The sequence below is a fragment of the Eubalaena glacialis genome, chromosome 12 (assembly GCF_028564815.1).
Source record: "Eubalaena glacialis isolate mEubGla1 chromosome 12, mEubGla1.1.hap2.+ XY, whole genome shotgun sequence".
NCBI classification, from domain to species: Eukaryota; Metazoa; Chordata; class Mammalia; order Artiodactyla; family Balaenidae; genus Eubalaena; species Eubalaena glacialis.
The window spans coordinates 105,138,062-105,165,588 of NC_083727.1; the positions used below are offsets into that span (position 1 = coordinate 105,138,062).

The window sequence follows — 27,527 nt, forward strand, 5'->3', positions numbered from 1 at the left end:
TAAGTACTTTGTTATCTTTATTGAAATTAATGCATCTATCATCTTTATTCTGTGATTAATGGCCATTACATGAATTTAAGCAAAACCAATTTTGTGAAACACAATTTATTAGATTTTCTACAAACTGCTACACTTGTCATATCCATGGAGCCTAGAAAAAATGTCAGTTATTTGACCTTAGATAAACTGATGAATTAAAGCTTCTGTTTCTTATTTATAAAAATGCGAATAATAAATGTACTTTTCAGAGTAGCTGCAAAAAATTAGGAGCCAACTCTGTTGTGCTCACTACTGTACACCAACATCTAGCACAGCATTTGGCACAGAGTAAACAATCAAAAACATTAATTAATTGAATAAATCTATGATTCGATACAATGAAATCATGATAAACAAAGAACTTACCACATTACCTGGTACATTAGAGTTCTCAAAAAAATTATAGATATTAGTACTATTATTATCATAAGGACTAATGTACAGAGTCATAGCATTTTAGAAGCAAAGGGGAATTTGGAGTACATTCAGTCTATCCCTCTTACAGATTAGGAAACGGAAGATAAGAGAACTGAAATAATTTGCCTACAGTGATTTACCTCGTTAATATCAAAGAACCAGGACCCAAGTGTGTTAACTCCTAGTGCAGTGTTTTTCTACCACAATATAATGCAGAACATATATTTAAAAAGTTTGAGGGCTTTTCATTTAGTTTTCTGTTCACCTATATTATGCAGCTCTTAAAGACCTGCCTTAAAAGTAAATATGTACATGTATATATGTACTTCTAACTAACTTACAAGTACACATATACATTTCACCCAAAAGTGGGTGAACATTATTTTTGCATATTCCATAAAGTTGATCTTTGTCAAATTTTCCATGTCTCATTGAAAAGGGTCAATATGTTAGGCTGTTTTGGAGAAGGCAACTTGAGACACCTGCATTCAATTCCCACCACCACCATGCACTACTATGTAACCCACCTGAGCCTTCCTTTCCTCATGGAATTATCATGATACTACATGAGTTAATACAGGTAAAGTGGCTCACTCAGAAAGCTACCAGACAGCAGATACTATTATTATTCTATTTTCACTAGCTCACTCCCAGAGGGGAGTCAGGTTAGATACTTCAGGTCACCACGATAAAGGAAATGGACTAAGATTTTTGCCTACCTTGATTCCTCTTAGTGGATGATTAAACACAAAAGAAAAAGGAGTTTGCTCAAAGAAATTCAGACACTGCTTCAACATTTTTTCAACACTTATCATAACTTACAATGAATAAAGAAATACTAAGAAATCTGATGGAAATAATGGTGAAACTTAGAATCCAAATGGTATCAGAATAAAATTAATCCACTATGCAAAAATCAAAGGGATATAAATAGAAAAGCTGGTGAATGCTACATAGTATGGTGAAAAGTGTCAGCCTGTTATGGGACAGGAAAAAGAACAAATGTGCCACAGTGGGAAAATGTGATAACTTACCTTGATGACATCTTCTGGCCATGCATTAAGAACGGAAGCAATATGCCCTCGATCATGGATACTAATAAAGAGACCTCTGACAGGAAAAAAAAGGAGTAATTTCAATTTACTTCAGACTTGTCACACTATCACGAACTTTTTTTTTAAATTTTCAAATCCATGTAATATATCTCCATTTTTATCAAACTAGTGAAAATTATTTCCTTAAACGCATAATGGGGCAAGAATCTTATAAATAAGGGAGAAATTATTTTAAATGATATATCAACATCTACAATAAAGGTAGCTTCATTTTTATATTACATATTCTTCAATACTTTTTAATTAAAGAAATATTCACTATTTTTATACACAGAGAATTTAAATAGCATTATCATTTCCACACGTAGATTTATTCACGGTCTTCATTAAGTAAGATAATACACGTAAAAGGACTTTGAAAAACAGCAGGAAGCATATGTACATAGGCACTTTCAGCGTATATGCCATTGTTACGTATTCACAGTGTGAAGACAAGACCCCTATGGGGAGGACTGAAGCGAAAGACACACGCTGAGCAGTGCTTTCATGTGGAAGTTCCTTGGGAAACCCTGCAACCGAGCCCCCCCAAAAAGAAGTTCCCTTACCAAGTTTACGATTAATCTCTCTAGCCAAAACTTTATTCTTTTCTTGTCCCCTCTAACCTCAATCCTGTGCTAACTGAACACCAATCAACCAGAGTCAGGTGCTAAAATTCATGTTGTTGATAACATAGTTGATGTACTAAAACTGTTATTATAGATATCATTATTAACATACAAACAATACAAACTGTTTCTCCAGGGCAAGATGAGCTAACAGACCTCCAAGCCACGGACCACCTGGCCAGAGAACCCTAAAGCAGAAGCATCCAGACTCCCAAAACTATGATTAAGAAATGTCACAAGGGCTTCCCTGGTGGCGCAGTGGTTGAGAGTCTGCCTGCCAATGCAGGGGACACGGGTTCGGGCCCTGGTCTGGAAGGATCCCACATGCCACGGCGCAACTAGGCCCGTGAGCCACAACTACTGAGCTTGCGTGTCTGGAGCCTGTGCTCCGCAACAGGAGAGGCCGCAACGGTGAGAGGCCCGCGCACCGCGGTGAGGAGCGGCCCCCGCTTGCCGCAACTAGAGAAAGCCCTAGCACAGGAACGAAAACCCAACACAGCCATAAATAAATAAATAAATAAATAAGTAAAATTAAAAAAAAAAAAAAAAAGAAATGTCACAAGACAATGATCAAAAGCCCAGCCTCTATGTTCTTCCCCCTTTAAAAACCTACAACTCAAAGACCAGGCTTGTCTCCCACCTCCTTGCTTGGCGCCCTGCAATAAACCCTTACTTTGCTGCAAACTCCCCAATGGCAGAGTTCGGTTTCACTCGATTCTTCGATTTGTGGTCTCAGTTGTTTGCAACTCTGTTCTTCAGACTCTCAACTTTAACTCTCAGTCTTTAACACTGCTCTCTGACAGCCCTGCATTTCCTATGAAAGCTTAACAAGGAACTTTAAAAATTAAAATAAGAAATTTGTAGATGTCTTAACCTCACTTAAAAGTTTTGCCTTAGTATCGTTAAATACGACTCAAATGCAGAGCACCACACACAAATGTACAGCCGAAAGCACTGTTTACGGCCACCACGCTTCTACTCTCTCTCCTTCACAGCAAAACGCTTCAAAGACTTGTGTATTCTTACTGCCTTTATAACCTTACCTCCCATTCTCTCTTCACCCTGTTAATTAGGCCTTTTGTCCTCACTTCTCCACGAAAACAGCTCTTCCCAAAGTCACGGCTGACTGACATCTGATAAAGTCAAAGGTCAGCTCTCAACTCTCACCCTACTCGATGTCCCAACTGTGATTGACGTGGCTTTCAGTGTCATGTCCACAATGAAGATTTTCAAACTTCTATCTTCAACCGAGACCACTCCCTTGAGCTCCAAACTGTAAATCTAACTACATGCCTAATCCCTCTCATCATTCAGGCCTCAACTCAAACCTGAGCTCCTCAGACAGGCCTTCTCTGATAACAGCAGTCCAAGCACCTCCACCCTAATATTTTCCCCAGTGTCATTATATGTATAAAGCATCTGAAATCCCCTTAACTATTTTCTCATATGTTGGCTGTCTGTCTCCTCCCTGCCACCGCCCCCCAGGACACATATACACACAAAGCAGCAAGTTCCTTACGTACAGTGACTGTTTTGCTCACATTTGTAAGCCCAATGCCTGTAAGTGTGCTGGCACATAGCATGTGTCCAACAATATGTGCTGACTTCAGTGCTGAAAAAATAAGCCTTCCATATTCAAAAAAAGGTTTTAAGTACAGAAAACATGAAGTAAACCCAGACTTATGACTTATTAAGTAACCAAAAATTATATTATGATAGTAAGTACCACAGGCAGATTACTGATGACTGTCTGATGCAACAAAAACATTAATTTACCAAGTTGGCACGAAATTGTATCCTTTCCTGTTTATTTTTTGCTGTTTCATATGAAGTTATTTTGTTTCTCCAAAATGACTATAAGCTCTTTATAAGTTATATATTTCTTTTGGATCCCTGTCATACCCAACTATGCAATCAACATTTAAGATCTCAATAAATGTCAAACTTAAATGAAATATGGTTGGACTTTTTAAAGAAGGCAATTTTGTTGAATTATCTAAGATGTACTTGGCAATATACCATTAAATAATGTTCCTTGGGAACTTGTTAGTTAGCCAAGGTTTTCCAAGTAACACTGGTCTCAGGAAATAGTATCATTCTTTTTAAACAAGAGGGACAATGAATTTACTAAAATTTGCATCAATTAAATGCCAAAGTTTATTAAACAAATAGATGAGTACAACTTCAGTGGGAGAGCCATTTGGACACCTGTAATCTCTTGCATTCAGCAGATTCATTTGTACAAAAGTGCTTACTCTTGGAGAGAGCTCAATAAAATGAAGAATCTGTAATGTTTCACCAAAGTCAAGCATTTTGATAGAATAATTTCTAAAACTTCCTGGAATGTCTCCTTGATCAGAAATCTAATGAGATATCCAAAAGTGTTTCAGCACAGAAATGACTCATGCTTCCTGGTATAAAATTGGATATGAAACATTAATCTGAACATATTTAAATATATACATGTTTATAAAATGAAAAGTTTAGACAAGAAAGTTATTTATGAATGATATTTTTAAATGAATGGAATTACAATAAAAACCTTTTCTTGGTCGAATTTCTTGTTGATCAATTTGTTTAAAATATTTAATCTTTATTCAAAGTATATTAAACATGCCAATTAAAATACTCATACTTTTGTGTCTATTTCATGTTAGAACTGAGATAATTTTAAAATGTGGATCATTTTCTCATATACGCAGTTCAAACTTTTCTCATAACCTCTGCCACTGTATATATTCCACTCTCAAAACAGATGTTAGATAATATTCTTACTTCATGTTGTCTCACATAACATCTCTAATGAAATTCATTTCATATCAAAATAGAGTTCATTTTCTAACATGCAACTTTCTATTGTAACTAGACTTATATTTTCTTATGGAAATGGGTTCATGACTCTCTCCTGACCCAGTGGAGAAGGCAATCATTCTACAGTTTTCAATAATAATCCTCTCTTGCAGAAACTGAAGAAAATTAAACCCCATATTTTTCACAAAATTTGAGTATGCATTAGTGAGCTCCAGGAGTTAACCTAAAGTTGAGTTATACCAGCAGGTCTGGGCTGATGAGAAAAGACATACTAAAGAAAGCTAAGTTCAGGTAAAATGGAAGTCAGGAGAAACCTAGATCAGGAGAAACCTAGGATAAAGATGCAGAGTTAAGAGTCATATGCCTAGAGTTGAAAGGAATGGAAGAAATTACTAAAGGAGAAAGAAGAGAAGGTCAAGGAGAAAACATTACAAATTAGTACCTATACTAGAAGAAAAGGATGACTAAGAAGAGTCCACGAGAAAAAAACAATCTAACAGGTAGGACAACCAGTGTTTCTAAAGTCAGGGGAAGTCAACGGAGGAAATGTTAAGAAGGCATGTGTCAAGAAGACATACAGATGCCCAAAAAGCACATGAAAAGATGCACATCATCACTAATTATTAGAGAAACACAAATCAAAACTACAATGAGGTACCACCTCACCTCAGTCAGAATGGCCATCATTATAAAGTCTACAAATAACAAACGCTGGAGAGGGTGTGGAGAAAAGCGAACCCTCCTACACTGTTGGTGGGAATGTAAATTGGTGCAGCCACTATGGAAAACACTATGGAGGGTCTTCAAAAAACTAATAGAGCTGCCATATGATCCAGCAATCCCACTCCTGGGCATATATTCAGACAAAATTATAATTCGAAAAGATACATGCACCCCTATGTTCACACCAGCACTATTCATAATAGCCAAGACATGGAAACAACCTAAATGTCCATTGACAGATGAATGGATAAAGAAGATGTGGTACATATATACAGTGGGATATTACTCAGCCATAAAAAAGAATGAAATAATGCCATTTGCAGCAACATGGATGGACCTAGAGATTATCATACTAAGCAAAATAAGTCAGAAAGAGAAAGACAAATACCATATGATATCACTGATATGTGGAATCTAAAATACAACACAAATGAACATATCTATGAAACAGAAACAGACTCACAGACACAGAGAACAGACTTGTGGTTGCCAGTGGGGAGGGAACGATTGGGAGTTTGGGATTAGCAGATGCAAACTATTATATATAGAATAGATACACAACAAGGTCCTACTGTAGAGCACAGGGAACTATATTCAATATCCTGTGACAAATCATAATGGAAAAGAGTATGAAAAAGAATGTATCTACATATAACTGAATCACTTTACTGTAAAGGAGATATTAACACGACATTGTAAATCAACTACACGTCAATAAAATTTTTTTAAAAGGCATGGATCAATATTATTCTATCCTTCAGTAAATGCTTAAAAGAATTCTCCCAAGTATATTAGAAAGAATTGTTTTTTCGGGACTTCCCTGGTGGTGCAGTGGTTAAGAATCCGCCTGCCAATGCTGGGGACACAGGTTTGAGCCCTGATCCGGGAAGATCCCACATGCCGCAGAGCAACAAACCCCGTGCACCACAACTACTGAAGCCCACGCGTCTAGAGCCCATGCTCCGCAACAAGAGAAGCCCGCACACCACAACAAAGAGTAGCCCCCGCTCGCCGCAACTAGAGAAAGCCCGCGCATAGCAACGAAGACCCAACGCAGCCAAAAATAAATAAATTTATTAAAAAAAAAAAAGAACCCCCCCCTTTAAAAAAAAAAAGAATTGTTTTTTCCTGAACTATTTGAGAGCTAAGTAGCCAGCATGATGCCTCATCATTACCAAATAATTGAGTGCATTACAAACAAAAATATTCTTCTACATAATTATAATCAGAAAATTAATACTGATACATTACTATCATATAATCTTCAGATACATTTCACCATTCGTCCTTCATAACAAAAGAGCCTAGTTCAAAATCCTGCGCTGTAATTAGTTGTCATGTTTCTTGGTCCTGTTCAACCTAAAACATTTCCTCAGTCTTTCCTTGACTTCCACGACCTTAATACTTTTGAAGTTATAAGTCAGTGTTTTTGTAGACTGTCCTTCAATCTGGATTTAGGTGGTGAGTCCTCATGATTCGATTCAGACCATAACATCTTTTGCAGGCAGGTCACGGAAGTGACGCTGGCTTCTTCTCTTGCATCCTATCAGGCGGCGCTGTTCCTGCTTTCTCCCGTTATTCATGACGTTCACTTTGATCACTTGATTAATGTGGTGCCTTCCAGGCTTCCTCACTGCAAAGATGCTCTTTTTTCCCCTTTGTAATTAACAAGTATTTTACGGGACGATTCTTCAAAACTCTGTCAATAACCTATTCCTCCATTCAACTCTAAAATTATTCATATCAATGTGGGCTTGTGTTTGTTATTTTACTCAGTAGGTTCTTATCTGCTGCAAACATTATTTATTGAGTGCTTACAATGTCCCAGATTTGGCCAGAGGAGCCTCTTCAAGCTGGCTCCTATGTCCTTTCGACACATCCCCATCATTCTTTAAGCACCTCCTCGCTTTCTGGTATGACAGGTTCCGAGCTCATCTTTTGCTTACCCTGGCCCAGCCCTGGGATCAGCAATTTCTCTAAGGCGTTCCGGCTGCTTTTGGCAGAGAGCAGCATGAGATCTGAGAGCTGGCTGTGCTCCTTGTTACTGGGGTGTTGTGGCTGCCAAGCCGACTCAATGGGCAGAGCTAGAGAATACATGCGTGTGCACATGTACTCTACATGTGTACACACATACGGGTATGTACACGCATATATACACATCTTACGTATACCTGTTTATTTCTGTAACTATCCATTCATCTATCTGTACATTGAAAACCATAAATTCACACCAATACCTCCAATTCCACCAACAACACAGGATTCCTTCTACTATTCTCCCCTGTTCTCATTTGTAACAACTTTCTCCTAGAGCGAGAAACCTACCTCCCATCGTGCTTAATATATTTCCTTACTTGATCAGTCTGCCTGTGTGAAACCAATCTTGTCCCCTCTCGCTGTGTCACACCCCACCTACTTCCGCTAAGGTTCCAGTCTCTGAAGTAGGCAGCCCTCCCACACGGATGCCCTCTTTGCCCCGCTGGGGCTCTGACACCTGGCGCTGGACCGCTCTCCTACCCAGATCCTCCCTTCCCCTTGACTGGCTCTCACCCCTGAGCCAGGCTGCCCTCCTACACAGGTGTTCTCGACCCGCCCAGGCTCCAACACCCCATGCTGGGCTCCCAGCCCTTTTAATCAGAGACAGGATGAGCGTGAGATAGAGAGAGGGTGCAGCCTGACTGCTGCTGTTATCTTTGAGGAACACAAAAAAACTGGTGCTAGACGTGCAAAAAAGAAGCTATAATTATCCACAGCTACTGGGGAAATATCAACCCAGATCTCATCTTTACAGATGAAGGATTTTTATCCCTTTGCTTATCATACTTGTACAAATTCGTTTCTTAATTTCTCATCTTTCATTTTTGTTTGTTGTTGTTTTCCATTTATTTATAGTAAAACGAATTGATTTTTCTTTCAGATTTCTTACATTTCTTTTAAGTATACAAAGTCCTCCCTCATCAATCATGTTCCTATATTTTAATTTTTTTTTCTAGGTTTGATCCAGTTCTTTAAATCTATCGGAAATGTCACTATAGTCTGTGATGTGAGGATCTAACCCACATCATACTTTTCCAAATACCACACTTGTAACAACTTTCACGTTTGTAACAACTGCAATGATAATCTTGTGAATTCGTTTTGTTTATTGCAGAAAATGTTTAAAGCTCTATTTTTAGTCTCAGTCCTCCTGAGGAGTGACAATTAGTGTGGTGGGCAGATTTCTAAGACGTTACTATATAACTACATTTTGACCTCATTAATGTCTCCTGTCTTTCGGTACCTGCTTTTATTTTTTTCCTCCAAATTAGCAGTCTATCCTGATTGAACTTCCTTCTTTATTCAGCTAGATTTTTATCTGTTCTGCCAACCATTCTTAACTCCCTTGACTTTTTCTCTTCCCATCACACCCTTGCAGAAAACCTCCAAATCTAAATCAAACCACCTGCCTTCTCCTTTCCTCAAGCCCTACTGCAGAATGCCGCTCGAGACGGGCACTCAGCTGGGTGTGTTAGATCTGCTAAAACCTCGCGGCGTCTCCACTGTCAGCCAGGTCCTCACAAAGCATGACTCCCCCGAGGACCTTCTATTGGTTATTCTGAGATTGTCCATGAGAGCTACTTCCTTTCTCCCCCGTCCCCCATCCCCACCCTTCTACACTCTCATCAGATTCACACACCATTCTTCACTCGGAAGACAAAGTAGAGACTTCCAGCTTCCAGCTCTCCACCTAGAAACTTCCTTCCACTGTTCACTATTCATCAGTGAATAAAGCGTATCTCTGTCCTCCTGCTGTCACTCTCTGCCCTCTTCCTGGTCTGTTTCACAGTCTCCTGTTTCTGCTTAACCCTTAAATGCTGGCACTCTCCAGGCTCCGAAACAGTTCTCTTTTTCGCTCTCATGCATAGTGAAGGCCTCTGGACCCTGCTTTGCTCCCACCCTTGGACTCATTTTCAAGGTTCACTTTGCCTCAGCTCCTGCTGAATATCTTATCTTTTGGCTTTATCTCCCATTTTTTGGTTCCCTTCCTTTGCTCTTGGCATTTGCTCAACTAGTTCAGCCTGAGAACGATCTAGTTTCCAACTCTGGATGGTCTTTAAAGGATTCCTTTAGGCCTCCCTCCAATGCCCCCGGCTGCTCTTCGCTGCTACGCTAGCTCCTAATTGCTTATCAGAGACAGTGCAAGTGTTACCTCCTCTTGGAAATATTTCCTGACCGACATTCAAGCTGAGCTGGAATGTCTCTGTAATCCCACAGACCCTTGCTGCTTTTCTGTAACATAACACATCATATTATCATACAATTTTTCACTTTCTTATATGTCTGTCCTATTAGATTATGAACTCTTGAAGTCAGGAATTCTACATTTCTCACAGAAAAAAAAAAGAAGTGATAGAATATAAGTAAGAAGAAAGGGGGAAGGTAGTTCAGATATGATTCTGGCACTAGCTAACCCAATGGTGGGGAAAGCAGTACAGCAAAGAATCTGGGCTGGAGAACACCCAGGTGCTATGAGGTCGATGTATATAATTTCGGAAGTCTTCTGAAAACGACAAGGCCAAGGACCAGACCGAAGAAGTCGCAATTTATGGGGAAAGCCCCTGGGAAAGTATAGCAAGAACCAGAGTCAATGCCCAGTTATAGGACTTGGAGCACCTGCAGCTAAGCGATCAGCAATTTGAGATCTTAGTGTTAACATGGGGGCAACAGATTTTAATGACAGCAAAAGACTTAAGAAATAATGAGAGAACCAACTGACAGCTTCAGAGCCACTAGGTCTGAGGAAGAATCACAAATATAAGATCACATCAGCTTTGGAAGAAAGGTAAATAAGGTGGTTTAAGCGCCTCGGGCTTCATTCTGGTTTAGCTTCGAAATAAACGTAGGAAGACACAGAGTCTATAGGTTGGGAGGAACCCAGTGGAAAGGTCAGGGGCCAGTGGAAGGTGACATCCTTGTTACTGAACACCAATTTATTATACAAGTAAAAAACTTTTTAATTGAGATTAGAAGAGAAAGGTAGATTTCCAATTTCCTCTGGTCACCTACTTCCAAAAGTAAGGTTTTGAGGTGTTTTTTTGCCCACATAACATCTTAATATTGCTAACATGCATGACATTTTTCTTTGGGTAACTATTTGATTTTGCTCTGCAATGATAATCTTGTGAATTCATTTTGTTTACTGCAGAAAATGTTTAAAGCTCTATTTTTAGTCTCAATCCTCCTGAGGAGTGACAATTAGTGTGGTGGGCAGATTTCTAAGATGTTCCCAAGATTTCCCGTCTCCCTGGTGTTCACATCCTGAATCATCCCAGGACTGTGCACATGACGGATTTTACTCTGCTTCGGTGGCAGATGGATAGCACGGTTGGGCCTCAGGTAGCAAGGTCATCTGGGTGGGCTTGTACTCTTTAAAGGCAGAGAATTTCTCCAGCTGGTCACAGAAGGGGAAGTCAAAGGTTCAGAGTGAGAAAGACTCCAAGCACTGCTTCGAACTTAGAGGACGCCAAGTGGCAAAGAATAAGAGCTACTTCCAGCAGCCGAGAGCCGTCCCTGGCGAACAGCCAGCAAGGAAACAGAGACCTCAGTCCTACAATCACAAGGAACTGAATTCCGCCAAGAATAAGAAGCTTGGGAGCAGATTTTTCTGTAAGCCCCTGGATGAGTACTCAGTCTGGCCGATCCCGTGATTTTAGCCTTGTGATACCCTAAACATAGACTCAAGCATACCACGCCAGAATTCTGACCTTCAGAACTGCAAGCTAACAAACAGATGTTGTCTTAAGCAGCTAAGTTTGTATTCACTTGTTACACAGCAATACAACCCTAATGTAAACAGTGTGTATATTAAAAAGTAAAATTCAGATGCTCATTCCACCATTTATCATAGATTCATATTTATTTTATGAAAGACATGACACAGGGCTAGACACCAGGGAAAATACAAGAGGACTATCTACGTATAGCTGAATAGCTCTGTTGTCACTTCTGTGACCCAATTACCAATGCACAGCATTATTTAGCAGAGATGTCTGTAGTTTCCAGAAATTAAAAGTGACTCAGTACTAAGGTTGATACTATTCTTTCAAATGGTGGTAACATGCTAGCTATTACAATTCAATTTTTGGAATTCCAAGAAGAAGCACAGGCAGTATTCTTTTAAAAGAACGCAGATACAGGGCTTCCCTGGTGGCGCAGTGGTTGGGAATCCGCCTGCCAATGCAGGGGACACGGGTTCGTGCCCCGGTCCGGGAAGATCCCACATGCCGCGGAGCAACTGGGCCCGTGAGCCACAACTACTGAGCCTGCGCGTGTGGAGCCTGTGCTCCCAACAAGAGAGGCCGCGATAGTGAGAGGCCCGCGCACCGCGATGAAGAGTGGCCCCCGCTTGCCACAGCTAGAGAAAGCCCTCGCACAGAAACGAAGACCCAACACAGCCATAAATAAATAAATAAATAAATTTATTTAAAAAAAACAAAAAGAACGCAGATACAGTGTGGTAATGTCCTCAGATACTATGTGAGAAAACAGTAACATTTGGGCAGAAAAAAGAACCATACATTTGGGGAAAAAATTTTTAAGTTAAGAAATAATAACAACTACGTTATTATAACTTACTGTTCATCTAATCCAATGCTATATTATGGATATTTTACAATATTTTATTTCAAGGCTGTTAGCGGGCAATGAATAAACAACTGCCTTCAGGATGGGTGAAGGTAACGGGAGTAAGGTTGGAGGCCAAAGGCGCCTTCAATGTTATCACTAATTTTTAAAAAAATCCAGCAATCCCACTACTGGGCATATACCCTGAGAAAACCATAATTCAAAAAGAGGCATGTACCATAATGTTCATTGCAGCTCTATTTACAATAGCCAGGACATGGAATCAACCTAAATGTCCATTGATAGGTGAATGGATAAAGAAGATGTGGCACATATATACAATGGAATATTTCTCAGCCATAAAAAGAAACGAAATTGAGTTATTTGTAGTGAGGTGGATGGACCTAGAGTCTGTCATACAGAGTGAAGTAAGTCAGAAAGAGAAAAACAAATACCATATGCTAATGCATAATCTAAAAAAAAAATGGTACTGATGAACCTGGTTGCAGGGCAGGAATAAAGAGGTAGACACAGAAAATGTACTTGAGGAAATGGGGTGGGAGGGTGAAGCTGGGGCGAAGTGAGAGTAGCATCGACATACATACACTACCGAATGTAAAATAGTTCGCTGGCAGGAAGCAGCAGCATAGCACAGGGAGATCGGATCCGTGCTTTGCGATGACCTAGAGGGGTGGGGTAGGGAGGATGGGAGGGAGGCTCAAGAGGGAGGGGATATGGGGATATGTGTATGCATATGGCTGATTCGCTTTGTTGTGCAACAGAAACTAACACAGTATTGTGAAGCAATTATACTCCAATAAAGACCTATTAAAAAAATAAAAAATCAAAAAATCAAATGTGATACGATGTTAACAAATGTCAACTCTGGATGATGGATACATGGGTATTTGTAACTAGTCTTTGTAATTTTCTTACATTTTGACTTTTTTCAAGAAATGATTTTATTTCCCATCTTTAAGAGAAAAGTGAAGTAAATGTAAATACATTTCTCTTTGAGCAAAAGGAAGATGAGTGATTTTTTTTCAAGCTTCGACAGCTACTTAGTAGCAAAAGTGGAACAAAAACTCTGATCTTGTGACACCTAGAGCAGTGGTCCTTCCATCTTACTATGAGATGTAAACTCCTTCTAACCACTAGTACAAAGGGTTTTCCTATACTATAAACCATTTGCGTCTACAGCCAGCTGACCAGCAAGAGAGTGCATGAGGTAGAGCCCAGGTGACCAGGCTGTGTGCAGTCAGGGTTTCCTATTCACAGGTAAGGGGTCTGGGGCCAACCTGAACACAAATAGCTCAACGTACATCACGATAGAAGAGAAGAGCCATGGACTAACGACCAAAGCAGGAGGGCTGAATATTGGGGAAGTAAATCAACTGCCTAACAAGAAGGTCTGAGAGTTATGAGAGGTAGAAACAGAGTGGATGGGAGGGTGTACAGATATGGATGTGACGACCTTTTGGGAACTAATGGTCCTTTCTGTGACATTCCTCTTGGCTTGACACTCTCTCCTTGCCAGGGAATAAATCTTTAAAGGGGCGGAACTATGGCATGAAAACCATATTTTAATGATTTGCACAAATATATTAATAAGCTTGGTTCCCTAATTAACTATTTTCATGTGCTGTGCACTAATAATATTTAATTATTAATTCTATTACTTTTCTGGCCTTTATACGTTTCCAATTTTTGTTGTAGTTAGTCCTCCAATTCCAAAGGAGTTACTTAAATATTATTCTATAATGAATTAAAATACAATAAAGTTACATATGTTGATCTCACAGTTTAGGACATCAGTTTATGTAACTGACACACATGACCATTTAATGAGTGGACCATATCATACTTTTTGGCTTCCTATTATAGAAGGGCACTGGGTAGGAAGAGGAGTTTTAGTCACAGCTACGAAACTCTAGACCAGTCAGTTAACTCTTCTCGTCTCACTAACTTACAAATAAGAAAGATTTGGTCTAGAATGATATTAGTAAGCTGTGTCTCAATAGTCTCTGCATCTATGACATTGTCTTTTCTAATCCTGAGACTGCAATAGAAAGAACTTTCCAACTTTATTTTTTTTTCTTCTGCAATATATATATAGCTACCAGCAGAACTACAGGAAATTTGAATGGAGAAACTCTTCTTCCAGAGAAAACAGACTTTAAAATAAAATAAAAATAGATATATGCTTTATAGAATTTTCTCCTGTGACTTTTTCCCCCCCACTTTTCCTGGTAGTTTCAGGCACATCGTTAAGAATCAGGTCGTGTAGGGCTTCCCTGGTGGCGCAGTGGTTAAGAATTTGCCTGCCAATGCAGGGGACATGGGTTCAAGCCCTGGTCCGGGAAGATCCCACATGCCACAGGGCAACTAAGCCCGCGCGCCACAACTACTGAGCCTGCGCTCTAGAGCCCGCGAGCCACAAGTACTGAAGCCCGTGCGCCTAGAGCCCGTGCTCCACAACAAGAGAAGCCACCGCAATTAGAAGCCTGCTTGCAGCAACGAAGACCTAACGCAGCCAAAAATAAATAAATAAATAATTTTTTTAAAAAAGAATCAGATCGTGTGTGTCATTACAAGAAGAAAAACGAGGGATGATGAGTGGGAAATCACAAACCTATCCAGCTGTCAGGAGACCAAACAGAACATGTCATAGGAACTTTCATTTCTATGCCTGACACCAAACTACGTCAAACACAGGCAAACATGTATACACTCTAAGTACCTACTGAAGTGAACTGAGATATGTTTGTTTCATGCTTTAAAAAATAACCTTAATTTAGAGGATTTTGGCTGGTTAGATTATTTTAAAGCAATTCCTTACTTTTTCCAACAAGTCTATGACCTTATTTTCCCCTTTTATGTAAATACAAAGGCTGCCATCATATAAAGAAAATATTTTTGTTCCTAAGCTGGAGATAATATCTTCCATTTTTGAATGACTGGTAGAAAAATGACCCTTCTATTTCCTAAGGTGAAAAATGTTGATTATTATTAATGTTACAAGTATGTATTTTTACCACAATTGGTGATAATTTTTAAGAATGTTTCATCAAGCGTACCAAATGGACTACTTTTCCTTTTGTTCAATCCATCAGTACAAGTTGATAATATTGTGATCATTACAAATTCATTGTGAATAAAAATATTTTAAAGAATAGGATAGGTTCTTCTACACAGGCCATGCCAACTGATATAGATGGCTGGTGCTCTTTCTATAGATGACACTGTTTTAGTCATTTCATAAAACGTAGGTTATCTATTCTCTATTATTTAGGCAATATATATATTTGGGTCTTATGTTTAATTACCTATAGCTTATAGAAATAAGACAAACATATCCTATGTTGAACGCTCGCTCAATGAAAAAAAGAGTTCAATTCTTAATACCCTCAGGAAGGATGTTCTCATTTATTGCAAAATGTCATTATCAGGAAAGAGCAAGAATATCTACTACTATTAGACATGAAAGCCATAGAAAACAATTTTTTTTTACAATAATTTGAGAGGAAGGAGCATGTTCTTTCTCAGATCAAAACCTGGTCAGTCACTGTAACAAAATTCCTATATATTGTCAATCAAGTTAATAAGATTTAAAGTGATTACAGAGAACTTTTTAAAGGATCTTAAAAGGAGAGCAAAGATGATTCCATGTTTTAAAAGGAAACCTCTAAAGGAAAAGTTTTCAAAGGATGCAGTGGAGAAGACATAAAGAGAAAAAGATAACAGTTTTTAAATATTTACAGGATTCTTACAAAGAGTATAAGAATCCTTATTTTTAAAATCTCAATTAAGAATAAAAACTTAGACAAAATACAAGTGATTCAGGTTTGCATTTGTAAAGGCTGTTAAGTATTCAAATGGTTAGGTTTAGGAAGATCATAAGAAGGTGTGTTTAAGGCTTTCTGTGACATTAGAAATTAAGGAAATAAAGTAGCTGACATATCCAGGTCTTTCTCAGTCTGTACTACTATTATTCCAAGATACTGTATGGTGAGACGAAAAGGTACAACAAATTCTGCAATTTAACTTTGCAAGGAAAAAGGAAGGCAACCTTACCTACCTTGTATTTAATCCCTTATGTGATATTTCCTTCTTCTAAACTCCCTTTCAGTAAAGAAAGCAGTAGCAAAGACACGAAAAATATCTGATAATCTAAAATTCTTTAAATATGACGTGATAGTGAGGAAAATTTAAAAATACCCAGAGCTATGAGGCAGAAATGAAAATGAGACTAGACAAACATGGAGAAACAGTCATAGAATGGTAGATTTCTATACACAACAAACAATTGTGTTAGGACCAATTACTTGCCAAGCATCCATCTGATTCATTCTGTTTGAATTAGCAAATTCTATCAGAACAGAATAATTACTTAGTCTCACATCTCAGCTGGTATCTCAGGTTTCCTTCCAAAATTACAAAAAAGAGCAATGAAGGAAAGGAAAAAAAAAAAAAAAAAAGCACTTTTCTTCTCACTGTTATGGGAAAATGCATACATCCTATCAAACATTTATTAGCAATGGAAGGACAAAAATCCTTCAGTTACTTGACGTCTATGGAATGAGAGTCACATCCAAGGCCAATATAAACTGACTATGCAATGGCATTCAAGAGCGGAAATAATAAAGACGCTCGATGATGGAAGTGCCCTAGAATAAAGCCGCTTCTTTTTATGCAAGAAGTCAAAGGCACTAAGGACAAGAAACAGCAATGAAAACAAAGATACAGAAGAATTCAATTACTTCTCCATGTATAACACATTACTCAGACCATTAAGATTTGTCCCAGTACTTGCAGGAAATTTACCCACTCAGGCTCATGATCCCATGTCCAAAATCTTAAGAGAATCTCGACATGAATGTAACAACTTTCATTAATCATGCTGTTGTTGCTATAAACTGACTAAAGTTATCCTAATTCTTTCATTCTCATTTCTCTGATAAACAGCATTCTTGGATAGCAAGAGCTTCTTAGATGAAGCTTTGCTTTCAGGTTCCTTTCAAATGGCTAATAAAGTAAATCCCACAGCCTTGACTCTGGGCCTTTATCCAGAAGTCTTTCCTTTTGCTAATCTTTCCTTTGGAAGTCTGTATTCTTGCAGAGGAGTTTATGTAAAACCAAAGCTGGTGATCAAACTATTCACCCACTTAGTCCCATTTCCTTTTCTAATACTGAAGAAAACTAACAGAGTTCTATATGCATATGCTGAGAATCATAAAAATAAGAATTTATTAATCTAAAAGAAAAAAATGTGTACAGGTATTGTCCCTGGGTAGTCTTTCCCCCCCCCCCCTTTTCAGAGAAAGAAAATTCATCAGTAGAAAAATATAAGCCACATGGGCAGACTTGGTATACTGCCAAATACAGTTCAAGCAAATGCCTTTGATGTGAGGCCACTTTGATACGGAGCAGGGCCCTGTGGGGCTCCTGGGCACAAAAGCCTTCCTGTGTCCCCCATTTCTTTCATTACAGGAAATAGGCTTCATTCAGCCTCCAGGACTTACCCTGAGTTCCAAAGGACAAGTTCAAACAACTGCTAATTAGGGAAGGGAGGGGATGCAGGACAAGGGAGAAACAGTCAAGAAACTGTAGTGCAGCCTTGTAGCAGGGTCCTGGTTCCCTGGATACACACAGCAATAATCCCCCTGGATACACACAGCAATACCTTTGAGCTGTTTTGCAGATACTGAAACCCCCATTGGGTGGGAGAAGTTAATGGTTAACAACAGTTCGCTGCCCACAAGCGCGTAGACCCCAGACAGGTTGGAACCAGAAGGTTGATGATGCTGACTGCCACTTACCTCACCACCAACCAATCAGAAGAATGTCCATGAGCTGATGATGCCCTCTGTGAACCAGTACTATAAAACTCCTCACTACCCGCTCCAGGGCAGGACACACAGTGCTGAGGGCACGAGCCTGCTGTGGCCCCCTTTGCCTGGCAAAGCAATAAAGCTGTTCTTTTCTACTTCACCCAAAACTGTCTCTGAGATTTAATTCAGTGTCAGGGTACAGAGGCCAGATTCAGTTTCAACTTTTCCAAAGAATTTTGCAGGGGGGGTTGCCACTGCTGGGGCCTAAGAAACTGATGCCCCCAATCCTACTCTATAAACCAAATAATGTCCATTTTCCCTCACATTTCGACCATCCCTCTACAAATTCAAATCTACACTATCACAGGAAATCTGTCACATTTCCTTTAAGTCAAGCATAAGTGAGAAATATGCTTTCTAAAAGCATAAGCTATATTATTATTATATCAGTAAGACTTTGGGGAAATTAAAGGATAAAATTAAACAGCATTAACCTGATTTATAATAGGGTTCTCAGGCTACTTCTTTTGGGGAGTTGTGCCTAATTCCAGTTCTGTCTGGTTAGGTGCCCCACCTATGATTTTCTTCAGAAGTATTAAACAGTTCTAGATATACTGGATGAAACCTGCAGAGTAAAATTTAATATGATTCCATTCAAATAAAAGGTCTATCATTTAATTAGACATTATAATTTTATCAAATTTATGACATATTTCTTCCTATTATGGTTAATCCCATTATTTTATTTTATGGAATGTTGCATATTTTTCTACAGCTTCATCTAAAAGGTAAAGTTATTATCCACCATACCAATTCATTTTTAGCAACATGTATTTTTACCTTTCACAAAATATGTAGAAAGTTTGAACATTATGTCTAGCAAAGTTAATAAATTTACTTTTTATTATTTATATATATTTCTTACCTAATTGTTTCTAAAAGTCCAACACCAGAATTTAATACAGGCACTACATTCCTTGCAACTATTCAGACTTATGATGATAGTTTTTAGATGTTAAGAAGGGTGCAGTTCTTCAAAATTCTCTTGAAGAGTTAACAAGCAAAACAGTATGATGATCACTGATCTACAGTAACAAATGTAATCTTGAGTGTTCACTGGTGTTGACAGATGTGCCATCTTAATTTCCTAAATGATGCAAAAGTTCAATGTTATATTTAACATTTACTCCTGAATGTGACTGGCTGCAGAACTGAGCAAAATTCTTAAACAAATCAGTTGAGTGGCATGCCAAGAATACATGTACTTCAATAAAGGACTGGCAATGATTTTAGAATCCAAGAAATACAGTTTTCACTGTATTTAAGATGAAACATGAATTTTGAAACTTATTTTTTTACTATTTCTAGACTGTTCTTATTAAATTAAGGATTTGTGTTTCCCATACATTGTGAATAGCTACAGAATTCTCTCAATGGTGTAGTTATACGTTGGCACATTTATAAATATGACATGAAGTAACAGAAATAAAATTAAGTTTCTATCAAGAATGTCTCTTCCAAAAGGGGAAAGAAAATCATTTGGCATTGATGAAATTATCACAGTTACTCTCAAGCACTGAATTGTAGACTTGAGAATATGGTTATCAGAAATATTTAAATTTATCCTAATGTTTAGCAGCATATTGGCCATCAAAAGAATATAATCTTTTAAGCTCCCAAATATTTAACTAACAAATTAGTTTAAAACGGAGAGGCAATAGGTCGGTGAAGAATCACTTGAAAGAAAATGTATGAAGCCTTATGGATCTCAAGATCTTGCTAATTAACAACTATGTCACATGTTCATAGCTGGGAAAACAAAGGGATTGGTGTTTAGAAAGCATTAGAACAAAACAAAGACTGAAATGATGGTTTTAGCTTCTGTTTTTGTTTTTTTTTTTCCTTTAAAACTAAAATAAAACTAGACTAGATAAATTGATGTTTTCATTACATTAGTAGACGTTTGAGGCAGTAAACAATACAAGTTATAGATTCAGGGAAACCATGCAATTATTCAAATCATAGAAAAATGTCAGGAAATACAGGGACCCAGAGGACTGGCAGGCCTTACTCTGTATTCTCTGGAGGGCAGGAAGCCATCTCACCCTGGAGGGGGAAGAAGATGTAAAATTCTAAGAAGATACTATTTTTTTTTTTTTTAAGAGGACATGGGCTTTCCACTTAGCATGGGAAGAAATCCAGGGCTAATGACTATCTAAAACCTGGGTTTGCAAGACATACTCATTGAAGAGAATTAATACTCTTTGGGTGGTGTATGGGGCGGGATGGAGACAGGAAAAAGAAGGTGATCTAAAGAAAACTACTGCAATTGAGCACAAAATACAGCCAAAGTCCAAGAGTGAAAATGGAGTTAGTTCTCAAACCTAACATAAGGAAACATACTACTGCATCTGGGAAAGAAAAAAAAGGCAGTTCTTCAATTTTGAGAGGAATTTATCAAATGAGTCTTTATATAAAGGACACTGAACAATATATCAGACATTCTTTCCAAAAGAAGTTTTAATAAAAGATAAAGAAGAACCTTCTCTATTTGGCATTTCTTTCTCATAGGGACCCTACGAAAGACAGAATGTAACATTAAATTATGAATGCCTGCGAACCAGGTTGAATAAATCAAAACTAAACTTCACTGATCATAGTTTGCTGTACTGTTAAAGTATCAAACTGGGAGGTATATTCTCTACTCAGTAATTATTTGTCTATTAAGTGGGGCACATGAGTGGAGGGAAGGTTTTATGCAAACTCAAGGTGGCAGTCAGCAAACACTTGCACAATAGAAATCCTTCATACGTGAAAGTTTTCTTAAACTGACTCAAGCAGCTTAATACATAAATGAGACTTCATGCAATTTATCCCTGTTTTCCAACCACAAGGAATTCTTCCCACCATAGTCATTGATGGTTTTCTCTGGGTAAGGAATGATGATTGTCCTCTGAGATTGTTCAGTATTTTGTTTTCATTTTGGGGGGTTGGGGGTGGCGCATGTATCTCTTTCTAAATAAAAGCAAGAAGAAAGCTGTTCTATATCTATATACACCCTTTCGAATTGTTTGTGTTAGTGTTACATACTTTGATAAACACTGTGTTCAAATTACTTCCTTATTTATATTACTAAGAAAGTGTATTTCATTAGTACAACTTTTCATATTATTTAGTGAACTTTGTGCTCTATTTTGTTACATGAGAAATAATGAAGGGTAATAAAGGAAAAAGAAACCACATTACCATGTCCAAGACTTTAAGTCACATGTTAGGAATGTCTTATAACTACAAGATAATAAATTAGAAGCTAAATTTGGTGTAAAAATAATCTTTGCAAAAAAAAAGTATGCAATGTCAGTATCTTGTTTGTCTTACTGGAAAAATTAATGAGCTCATCTTCTCATGTGAAAGAAGAACTCCCCACTACTACTAGATTTTTTTCTGGGTGAGTGCTTCCTTGAAAAACTTAACAGAGTTTAAATTATTGCTTGTATTTAACACTTTCCATCTGTTTTCAGAAACAGTTGTACCAAATATAATATACTGGTCAGGAAGCAGAATAATATATAAACTCCCTTTGTGTTCAATGAATACTTACAAACACGTTTTCAGTAATTTTTTACAAGTCTTGATTTGCTAGTGCCTTAGAAATATCTTCATTAGTTATATTTATAATATATAATTTATATTTGCATACCATTTTTCTTGAAATCTTCTAATCCTAAAAATATCGTTTGACTTGATGAGTCACATGAAAGCCATCTTTTTCCATTCTTATATTGTACTAAATAAGTACATTCTACAACATCTTAACTGTTTCAATTATAACTACTGTCATCAGTGTTAAACTAATTTCAATACTTAGAAAAAGAAATTTCCACCTCATAAGTTCAGAATTTGATATTTGAGAACTGTAACATCTGAACTTCAGATAAACTAGTTTTTAATTTCTGCCGTACATCTCCCGTCAAAAGATAGGTTTAAGAAAGATAATCTTATTTTAATATATTAACAATACTCATTTTACAGATGAGGAAACTAAATATCAGAGAATGTATGTTACAGACCCAAGAAACCACACAGTCAATAAGAAGCAATGAAGAGATTTATACCAAGCCTCTTCAGATCCAAAGCTCATACTAGTCTGGCAATGTTTAACCATGCTCTACTGCCCATCTATCCACTCAGCAAAGACTGTGCTAGTTCACCTAGGTTCTGGGGTAGAGGTGAAGGATACAGAATTGCTACCCTAGAGAAAAAACAGTCAGATAGACAGAAAAGAAAGTCAGTTACTATATGTCACTGTGATACAGACTGTGAAAGCACCCAGGGTTTGGGGGGACACTCAATTTGGGGTGGAGAGCTGGGTGTGAAGAGGAGGAAAGGGGTAACCATGAGGACAGAGGGTAGACAAAGGAGCCAGATTACAAAAATCCTTGAAGGCCATGCTAAGAAGTTTGGATTTTTATGATGGGGGAAATGAGGAGTCGTTGGAGGATTTTAGTCAGAAAAGGGACTTAATTAGGCATCCTGTTTTGAAAACTCACTCTCTTTTGAAATGAGAAGGGCCTAATCTAAAAGAGTGGCAATAGGATTGAATGGACGAGAGAGATTCAACAGGTAAGTACGAGGTAAAATTGACAAGGCACAAAAAGGGAAAAGGGGGTTAAAATCCTGAAAATCTCCGAGGTGTCTGGTTGAGGTGAATGAGTGGATGGTGTTGTACCTCCCAAAGTTAAGAAACCTGGGTGACTGGAACGGCAGGCTGGGGAGGAACAGAAGAAAAAGAAAATAGGACCTAGAAGAAAACAGTGGGGAGCACTGACACTTTAGTGGGTGGAGCGGATCACTGCACTTAGCTGTACAGATTAAGAAGGAAACATATTGAAGAGCAGAAACGGATTAGGTTTAGTTCATGGAAATAAGATGTTAAGCCAATGAATTCCTAGGGGAAATGGAGAGGAATATATGAGATAAGGAGGATCAGGCAGAGTGTTTACATTCTTGCAACCGTAAGGGTGAGAAGAGCCAGGAACACAGCTGGAGCTCAACCCGCTGCAGCAGATCCAGCTGAGGCTGAGCAGTGCAGGCAGAGTTACGGAACTCCAACCCCACGTTAACAACATGTGAACTGGAAAAATAGGGGCACAGGAAGGAAATGAATAGGATGTAGGGGCAGTGTAAGAACATGGTCTACTTGGCTCTTCCTTGAGGCGGAAGAAAGGACGGATTTGTGCAGTGCACAGAGGACAAGATCGTAGGAGAATGGACTTGGGTCATAAATAAAATTAACCGTACTAAGTCTGCAAGCTTGAGAAATTCTTACGGACAGCAGCTCTTCTTATCTCTGCTAATGTTTTCAGGGTCAGTGTAAACACACTAGGGTGTCGTATTTCCACGTCACCTCACCTACAGCCATCACTCCAGGACTAAGAGACTGTGGAGTTATTCCCATGTGAATTGGTTACTGCTATTGGCAACTGCGTTAGCTTACTACAGCCCTCCTTGACGTCCTCACTCCATATCCTAAGGGGATCAAGTCCACTCAAAGTGAGCAGGATTGATGCAAGGGGAGCCCATATCACCACAGTCTCCTTACTGGGCCTCCCATTTCCATTCTAGCCCCTCATTTCCAATCTTTTAACCACATTAACAGCCAGAATAATCTTTTAAAACTTTAACTGGATGTCATCATTCCTCTGCTTCAAATACCTCAATGGCTCCCCAAATGGATTAGAATAACAATGAGATTCTACCATGACCCGCAAGACCTGCATGTGACTCCTGACTATCTCAAACCTCGTCTCATGCCATCCTCCCCACTTCCAGACATTTTGAACATGTTATTTCCTTCGCCTCAAATGATTTTTTTTTTTTTCTGGTTTTCACAAGCTAACTCCTCATCCCTCAGGTGTCAGCTTAAATATTATCTTCTCAGAGACACATCCCTGACTACACGATGAAAAGAAATCCCTCTGTTATTCTTCATCACTCTCCTCTGTTCATTTCCTTCATAACCCAAGCTGTACTCATGTCTTTCTTTGTTCCCCTGAATATTATAGGCATGCCTCGTTTTACTGCACTTCACAGATGTCGTGTTTTTTTTACAAACTGAAGGTTTGTGGCAACTCTTCGTTGAGCAAGTCTATCAGTGCCATTTTTCCAATGGCATCTGCTCACTTCGTGTCTCTGTGTCATACATTGGTAATTCTCCTAATATTTCAAACCTTTTCATATTTGTTACAGTGATCTGTGATCAGTGATCTTTGATACTACTCTTGCAAAAAGACGACAACTCACTGAAGGCTCAGATGATGGTTAGAATTTTTTGGCAGTAAAGTACTTTTAAATTAAGATATGTACATTGGTTTTGTAGACAAAATGCTATTGCACAATTTAACAGACTACAGTACAGTGTAAACATAACTTTTATATGCACTGGGGAACCAAAAAAAATTTGTGTGACTCACTTTATTGTGATATTCACTTTACTGTGCTGGTCTGGAACCAAACCTGCAACATCTCCAAGGTATGCCTGTACTTATAAATTCCACAAAGGCAGGAAATACTTCTTTTATTTACCTATATTCAGATTAGTAAAGTGCCTGGCATGTAGTGGACACTCAATATATTTCTGTTAAAGAAAGGAAGGAGAGAAGAAATCATGAACACAGAGAATCAACAAAAAGATTTTGAAGAAGTGGCAGAGTTGGGAAGAAAACAAAGCAGGGACCTTCCAGAACAACTGAGTGATCAATAATGTTATTTGACAATTTCTAAAACTAGGTTTAAATGTTAAATTACTGGCATTAAATCAATTAGTGTTAGAAACTTCTTAGAGTGAAACCATATTTGAACAATATTCCTATGGAGTATCTATTAGAATTAAGTCTTCTAGAAAGCAGTAGATTAAATTCTTTATACGTAAACACTCCATTATTTGGGAGACAAATCTTAATTAACAACACAATATATAATTTTCGCTTTTGAAAATCAGAACACATACTAGTCAATGAGGAAAAGCCCAAGAAGCTACATGTTAAGAGTGTAGCTTCTCTGAACAACTCAGATCCAAGATAGAACCTAATCAATGCAAGAAGATGACCCAACATGAGTCTAGGAGGATGTCATGGTTAATTTTATGTGTCGGGACTTCCTTGGTGGCGCAGTGGTTAAGAATCCGCCTGCCAATGCAGGGGACACGGGTTCGAGCCCTGGTCTGGGAAGATCCCACATGCTGCAGAGCAACTAAGCCCATGCGCCACAGCTACTGAGCCTGCGTTCTAGAGCCCGCGAGCCACAACTACTGAGCCCATGTGCCTAGAGCCCGCGCTCCGAAACAAGAGAAGCCACCGCAATGAGAAGCCTGCGCACCGTGACAAAGAGTAGCCCCCGCTCGCCGCAACTAGAGAAAGTCCGTGTGCAGCAATGAAGACCCCACGCAGTCAAAAATAAATAAAATTTAAAAAAAAAAAAAAATTTTATGTCTCTCAACTTGGCTAGGCATGGTATCCAGATAGTTGGTCAAACATTAGTCTAGATGTTTCTGTAAAGGTAATTTTTAGATGAGATTAACATTTAAATCAGTAGAATTTGAATAAAGCAGATTACCTTCCATTATGTGGATGGGCCTCATCCAATCATTTGAAGAGCTTACTAGAAAAGACTTACATGACCTTCCCCAAGGGAGAGGGAATTCTGCCAGCAGATGACTTTTGGAGTGAACTGCAGCATCCACCCTTCCCTGGGTCTCCAGCCTGGCAGCCTACCCTGAGGATTTGGGACTGGCCAGCCTCCACAACTGGGTGAGCCAATTCCGTAAAATACATCTCTCTCTCTCTCACACACACACACACACACACACACACACACACATTACTGATTCTCCTTCTCTGGAGAACTCTAATACAGAGGAGTACAAAGTAGAAAAATGAGTTCAAGCCCTAACTCTGGTACTTAACAACCTGGTGATACTGAGTTTCCTTGGAGTGACTGTATTAAATCATAAAATACATAGATTTTAAAAACCAACAACTAGTAAACATTAATGACTCCATCTCCACATACTCCATTAACACTCAACTACTGTTTCCAAATAAATGTGAACTGAAAATGTACATAAAAACAATTTGAGATAAGCTCTTCTTTATTCATTTTAAAACTAGTATGAGCATGCCAATTAATTAAGCACAAATTAATAGGTGTTGTTCTGATAGTTAAAATCCAACGTACTTTCCACAGCAGAAAACACTGGAAAGAATCCTAAGGTAATACTGAATTCATCAAACAGATGGCATTTATTTGGCACGTTGTCAATAAAAACTAACTTCTTCCATTAGGGAAATAACATACCATTTTCAGTTTTTAAAATAAATTACCTCATTTCATAGTGAAAATGTTTTACTTCACAAAGCAGCACTAATTTTGTAAAATGTGTAAAATATGATACCCTCCAAATTATTATAAATGTCATTCATTCAGCCGCCAATCATAGTAAGACTAGAATTTATATTGATAAATGAAAATTTTCCTTGCTTAGAAAGAAATGAAATTCAATAACTTTCATGATTTATTTTAAGTAGATAATTACATAATTTGGAATTCTATCAAATATTTTATAAATTTTACTACAGTGAATATAAAATATTATTATAAAATATATAGTAAGGAGCTCAAATTGACAACTTCAATTATGACTTTACTTCAAAGAGTTAAAATTCAGACTATAAAATTACCTACGTATAAAATAACCAACATTTTTTAAAGGTACATAAAATAATTCTTAGACGATATTAACTACAGAGTGCTTTGTCATAAAAACAGACCTTTGAATTTTCAGAAGCATACTTAAGAAGCACAAAGGAAATTTGGTGGAAAGAATAAAAGCAAGCTCTAGCCTGGCTATTTCTCCTCAACTACTGATTGGGGGGGCAGGGGGCAGGGGGGAGGGATGAAGCACTGCCTCTGGGAAAATTCTTCCTAATAATTTCTCTACGAGCTAAAACTGTAACTAAGTTAAGGAAAATATATAAAAATAAACAACAGTTTAAAAGCATATACAGAAAAACAAAGTCTGAAAAAAACTGCAAAGAAATTTTTAAAAATCAGATGAGAAGAATGTAATTACTTCAAATGAGAAAATGTCAACATTAAACTTTTTATCCATTCAAACTGGAGAAATGTTGAAACAGAAACATTATAACCAGGATACAGCTGTGTAAACTGACATGTGCTTGTGTGTTTGTCTGGGGGAAGGAGTACGAATTTTGATGAGACTTGTCATCAAATCACTTGAAATCTGTTCACAATCCTTCTTATTTGAAAATCTATTATTTTTAATAAATCCTAAAATTGTGATTTAAAGTTGCTACTAAAAACTT

General features: G+C 38.0%; 1 protein-coding gene across 1 annotated transcript in view; it reads right to left on the minus strand.

Annotated features, from left to right (window-relative positions):
- The window catches only part of ME1 (malic enzyme 1), a 192,134-nt gene that overhangs the window by 120,090 nt on the left and 44,517 nt on the right, over nucleotides 1-27,527 (minus strand). The window contains exon 4 of the mRNA XM_061207103.1: nucleotides 1,491-1,566. Within this exon, the coding sequence (XP_061063086.1) occupies nucleotides 1,491-1,566 (76 nt within the window). The remainder of the gene's footprint in view (nucleotides 1-1,490; nucleotides 1,567-27,527) is intronic.